The following is a 5,987-nucleotide window of genomic DNA, read 5'->3' on the forward strand; positions in this document are numbered from 1 at the left end:
GTGCAGGATATTGGGGTGCAGTGGGGCAGGTCTGTTGGTCACAAGCCCCATGGAGCAGTGTCTCCTTCCAAACACACTTCCTTTGACTCGGCTGTTACTTTTTGGGTTTCTGATCTCTTTACTGGCATCTTGGACCTGTCTGCAGGTCTGTATGGGCTTGGTTCCCACCACATTTTTTTGCCAGCCCTTTTCCAGGTGTGCAGGATTCACTGGAGATACTTCCTTCCCTGTGCACACCCCAAGGACCTGAGCAGTTGCTGCAGGTTGGCACAGATGCTGTGGCTGGACCAAGAGCTGGATGTAGGTCCCGCCAAGCAGGAGAGCAAACTTTGTGCCTGGGTTTCTCATACACTTGTAAACGGTGTCATTTTTAGCAAGAGAAGTTGTTTAAGGCCCAGCTTCCTCCCTCCCTGGGGAGGTGGGAAAAGTCTCTGGTTATAATCCACCCTCCCAGCATGGCCAACCCCTACTGTCATCTTCCAAGTTATTTCAGATGGTTTTTATTTAGAGGCCTGTACTAAAAAGAGGGAACCGCAATAGCAGGGTTTCCCTCGTGTGGAGCAGGTGACTTCTTTCCTCTCTCAGCTCAGGTGTGGGCAGGGTGGAGTTTGCTACAGCTGCCTCCTTATATAAAGAGCAGGTTGAGGGACAAGCTGTCCCTAAGGAGGAGCTGCTGGAGATGTCAGAATTGCTGGTGGAGCCTTCTTTGTTCTGAGAGGGGTAAGAAAAGCTGCCCCTGCAGTTTATTTTGTTCTTGTGTCTTGTTTAATGTTATGAAAGACTCTGCTCTTTGAGGTTTTGGTTCAAAAGTTTGGCTGGAAATCTGGTGGGGTGCAAGCCCTGGGCTCAACATGGCTTCCTCATGTCCCTTGGCTGCTGGTGGGTCTATGTAGGAGTACTGGGCTAGTCAGTGCTGAGGTGTGTGGGGCAAAGTCATGCTGGGCACATCCACCCTGCTATAGTGCTTCTTATTGGCCCCTTCCTGATCTGGGGATGCAGTTGGGGTTGCCCAGGACAGCAGATCTTGCCTCTCAGAGGAGGGTCCTGGGGTGCTCAGGCCGTCCTGGGGTGAACAAACACCCCTGAGCTCTCTGAGTGCAACCAGGATGATGAATACGATGAAAACTGAAAACTAACATTAAATTTAAATATTACCTGGTACAATCTGAACTGTAACAGTAGGTGAGAGAAGCAGACTACATAGGAGTAATTAATTATTCCTCTAGCAATCTTGGAGCTGCACAGTGAAGGAATCACAATTATTTCCAAGTGATATTTTCTTAAGGTGAAACACCCTCTTGGGTGGAGATGGATTTTAAATGTGTTGGTACCTGTCTGAGCCTCTGCTGTCACCTATTGGTGATCAAGCTGGGGGTTGTGTGCTGTCATGTTGAATTGGTGTTGGTGGAGTTTGAGTTTGTTCAGCAGCTGCTTGGGGAGGCTTAGCCCTGGGACACCAGGCACCAGCAGGTGTTTGAGGATAAGTGTGGAACTGGTTGGAGCCCTCTTCAAGTGAAGCCATTGCTCTGAGGTGGGGCCTCTATTTGGCAGAGCACTTTAAAACAGGTGTTTGGATGCCTTCACACAGGCAAGGGCTTTGCTGAATCAGGCAGTGATGGGAAGCTTATTTGGCAAAGAAATGAGAAGGACTGATGGCTTGTGAGATATTGTAGACTTGATATCGACTGGGAAATGCTTCATTTAATATATTTGTTCAGAACAGACAGTGAACGAGACTATTCTGCTTTCCCTCTGGGGCTGTACTGGTGCAAATGCTGTTCTTTTACTGGTGTGAGTGCTGTTACCTTGAGCATGATGAGAATCATGGTGATCAGACCCAGTAAGGTGTTGTGCATCTGACATGAAACAATGAACAGTCTGAGACAGAATCATTCCTCTTAAAATGATTTATTTGGCTATAATCTGCATTAGTGTAACTTTTGAAAATCAAAGATAAAGTCTATTGCCTATGGTGACTGCAGGGTCTCAGGGCTGCGTTGCCCAGCACATTGCTATGGTCCTTGTTGTCTGGATGCCCTGGAGAAGGGACCACGTCTCACAGGCACTTCTCAATGGGAGGCACTGAATGCCTTTTTATGAGTGTCACGGTCTGGAAAAGTACTGAGATGAGGCCCAACCTATAAGGAAAGGAGCAGACAGAGATTGGTTACAGCCAGCAGCCAGCCAAAGAAAACAGGTTGTAGCACAAATAGGGAAGAGACTGCAGATTAGTGCAAGGGGTTTCGCCTGTTTGGGTGGTGTTGCTCCAGCTGAAGTTAAACACACTATTTAAAATGAGGACTGACTTTCTGAGTGACTTCAGGAGATTCTTATTCTGTAGTGTTACTGTGGTGTGCTGGTTGTCTGACATTTTCGAATTCTGGTGTGCCTTAAGGTGGATCCTGAAATAAATTTGACTTGTTTTCTACAACATGGGACTTGTGTGCTTCACTGAGGGGACCAGGATGGACTCAGAGCTCCCAGGGAAGCCTCTGTTGGGGTCAGGGACTCTTGCATGACCTGCCCAGCAAGCAACCACACAAGCAGCCTCTCCCCAGGAATTACCTTTGGCGTGGGGAGGGGGTGAACAAATACCCCTGACAAATGATCAGAAGGGAAGTCATCTGGGGGAGGAAGGTCCCAGGGCCCTTTGGCCGAGTGGTGGGGTTACCCACTGCTGCATGCAGCAAACCTGTGCAGTAGATTCCAGGTTACTGGGATGTGTGAGTGTCTTTATGTATGGAGTGGGTTTACTATGGGGGGGGCCATGGGCTTTACCTGCCCCAAGGTAATTCCTTGTGCCATACATCTGCCTTGTGTGGATGTGTCAAGCTGCCTCCTGCTTCCCCCACCCTGCTCAGCCTGGCTGGATGTCAGGTTTTGCATATGTAAAAATACACAGCAGTCTCTGCCCTGAAAAGCTTGCTAGTGATCTCATTAATCAAGACAAACAAAGCGTATTTAGCTATTCCCCCTCTCTGGAGGAAGGCGTTCAGGTACTTAAATATGCATTTGAGTGCCTAACTTCAGACGTTGTTTCTGGATGTTTTTCCTTTCCCACATGTAGCAGCAGTGACATAACTCCTCCCAGGAGGGAAAGGTGGAGGAGGCAGATCCAAGGGCTGCTAAAGGAGGTGGGTAGCCCCTGGGAGCTGGCGTGGACAATCCCTGGCTGGGCCAGCTCCAGCCTTCCATTAAAGATGCAGGAGTTTTTCCCTCAGAGCTTGGATTGTTAGAAAAATCCAGTGCCTGCAGGTAAGGACAGCTGAGCTGCTTCTCCCGAATGTGTCTCTGTCTCCCCCATCATGCTTCCTGCCCACCAGCACTGGGAACAGGGCAGAGGAAAATTTATGCCTGGGAACTGGGTTGAAGCTGCAGGGTAGAAAACAGCAGTTTGTTCATGCCAATCTTGGTACAAAGCTCCCAGGTGAGAAATATCACACAGAGACACAACTGACAGTAATCAAAATTAGCAAAGCCTTGACAAAGTTGTGAGGGTTGCCAGGTTCCTCCCTCAGCATGAGTAAGTGAGAAGCACCAGGTGTAGGACAGGGGACAAGTGCTGTTTCAAAAAATAAGGAACCCTCTTATAATGAGGGCTAGTAATTAGAGACAAGATAAGGGTGTCCTCAGGTCAAAGGTCTTATGACAGAGACTGGTGTTGAGAAGTCAATACCAGTGATGAATCGTCATCTCTGATTCTTCTAATTCATATTTTAAATGATGAACCCAAAGGTACTTCCTCTAGAGACAGCTGATGATCTTTACCATTACTCTGAAGTGGTTACAGGCTGTTGTGCCAGGATTTTGTCTGAATCATGGATTTGGAGCATTGGCTGTAGCAGGACAGGAATATAGTTTGCAGACACAAGCTTGGTGGTTTTTGCTTGCGGAATGATGGAGCTGCAGTGGTTTGCAGCTGCTGATCAGGAGCAATGTTTTGCTGCTTCTCAGTGCAAATGTTATGGACAAATTAAAGCACTTGCAGCTGGGATGTTGTAATGTCAGTGCTTGCTTCAAAGAATTAGAGGGGCAACAAAAAACCTTATCACTCCTAAAATTTAAATGTGTATTTGGGCATTATTTTCCTTTGGGTTTCTTAGTTATGATAACGTTTTAAATCGTAGGACTAATCACTTGTCAAGCATTAATACAACCACATGCATGTTGCGAGCAGAAGCAGGTCTATTACTGGAGGACTAATAAATCACATGTGAGAGGCAGAAAGGCTGAGCTGGTACTGGGAAGGCAGAGCTCTCCTGATGGCAGCAGAGCATGTACCCCAGAGACTGACCAGGGTTTCGTGGGTGCTGTTAGGCTTGTTGATGCTGAGGTGGGTGCTGGGGTGTGTGTGCTGTAGCTGCTGGGCACTGTGAGCACCCTTGGGTGGTCAGTAAGCTTAGCTTCCTGGGGGCAGTTTTAACTAATATAGCTGGATTAAATGGTTTGTGATGATTTGTAAGAGGTGTCAAGAAAGACCCTGTGAAAAGGGTTGAAGCAAGTAATAAGCTGCACCAGGCTCTCCTCCTGCCCTGGAGGACTCTCTTCAGTTTCACTTTTACAAATTCATATTAAAATCAGTTTTACTAATACTTTTGATTGTGATTCTTTAAGTGATCCAAATAGCTCATTTGCAAAAAACATTGGTGTAGTGGTCAGGATCCTAAATCAGGATTTGTGGCAGATCCATGCTCTGCTGAAGGGAGATGTGGCTGTACCTGCTCTTCTCCCAGCACCTGCCTGGCTCTGCCCGCCTGCTCAAAGACAGCTTCCCAGCCTTGTACAATTTTTCACTTTAACAACAAAGCTGCCCCTAGACTCAGCCTAGTTTCTCCATCATCCATTTGATCGAATCCTTTTAGCAGGTGACAAAACACTTCCTTGAGCTCTCTTTACAGGAAACCAATCTCTATTCCTTTTTCAGAACCTTCCTCATTTACAGAAGTCTAACAAATCCTGGGCTTTTTAAGTCCTCTCCTGTTTTTTTTTCCTCCCCCAAAACAACGGTGCCATGTCTGTAGATTTTTTTTCTTTTGGAGGGGGAAGGAGGGAATAAAATACACAATACAGAGAGGGGTAGGGTGTATACACTGATGCACGCCGTGCCGAGCATCCCTGTACAGACAAAAAAAACCCCCGTGCGCGTGCACATCGAGATGCAAATGATTTCCGTGAAGCTATCACTTGTAAAGCTTGACAGAAAATAATGAGAAACACTAAATCTTTTATAAGGTCAACACTCAAGCAGCTGTCAAACAAGAAAAGAATTTAGCGAAAGATCCGCAAAAACTTCCATCGCCTCATTAAATCCAACAGGGCCGGGGCCCGGCGTGGTGAGGAGGCACCGGGGCGCCTCCGTTTTGTGTCAGTAATTTGTGGCGGAGGAAGAGGGAAGACGAAACAGCCAATGCCGAAGGGGCCTTGGGGGAGGCTGGGGAATCGTTAGTGCGCCAGGAGCGGCCTCCGCTCCTAATTGGAAGCATTGGGCATTATCAACGGAGGATTTGCCTCGGCTCCCTGACAGCTCTCTAGGCCTGGAATGATAGCCCACTTGTCAGTGTAAAAGACCATTAAAAACAAACCATTTTGATTTAATTGGAGGCGGTGCGCTGGGGGCCCAGGTGAGGTGCTTCATCAGCTGATGTTGGCTGCTGATGCCTTTTTCCCCCTGTATTGATGGCTTTTTTTTTTTTCCCCCTCCCTTTCAAAAACTGTCTAGGAAAGAGAAAGAGGTGCTGAAAGATCCTTCACAGCTGCATTGAGAGCGGCTTTCAATAGGGTTGTCAACAAATGCCATGACAAGTTAGAGAGAGGCAGGGATTTTTAAAACAGACGTTATTCTGTCCAAGATGAGCTGCGCTCGGAGGTGTATGTTGGATTATTAGGGTTACAAAAACTGTGGCTTTTCCTGGCAGTAGCGTGCTTAACTGGTTTAATGAATGGGATTGATTTTTCTCTCCCCACCTTTCTAATTCCAACAATGTAGG

General features: G+C 47.3%; 1 protein-coding gene across 1 annotated transcript in view; it reads right to left on the reverse strand.

The window, feature by feature from the left end:
- Nucleotides 1–2,069: 2,069 nt before the first annotated feature.
- CFAP77 (cilia and flagella associated protein 77) overlaps nt 2,070–5,987 on the reverse strand; it is a gene marked incomplete at its 5' end in the record, with an annotated part of 24,769 nt that continues 20,851 nt past the window's right edge. Inside the window, one exon of the mRNA XM_010163924.2 lies at nt 2,070–2,138. Within this exon, the coding sequence (XP_010162226.2) occupies nt 2,070–2,138 (69 nt within the window). The remainder of the gene's footprint in view (nt 2,139–5,987) is intronic.

This window comes from Antrostomus carolinensis, unplaced genomic scaffold (genome assembly GCF_000700745.2).
Source record: "Antrostomus carolinensis isolate BGI_N321 unplaced genomic scaffold, ASM70074v2 scaffold6290, whole genome shotgun sequence".
Taxonomy (NCBI): domain Eukaryota; kingdom Metazoa; phylum Chordata; class Aves; order Caprimulgiformes; family Caprimulgidae; genus Antrostomus; species Antrostomus carolinensis.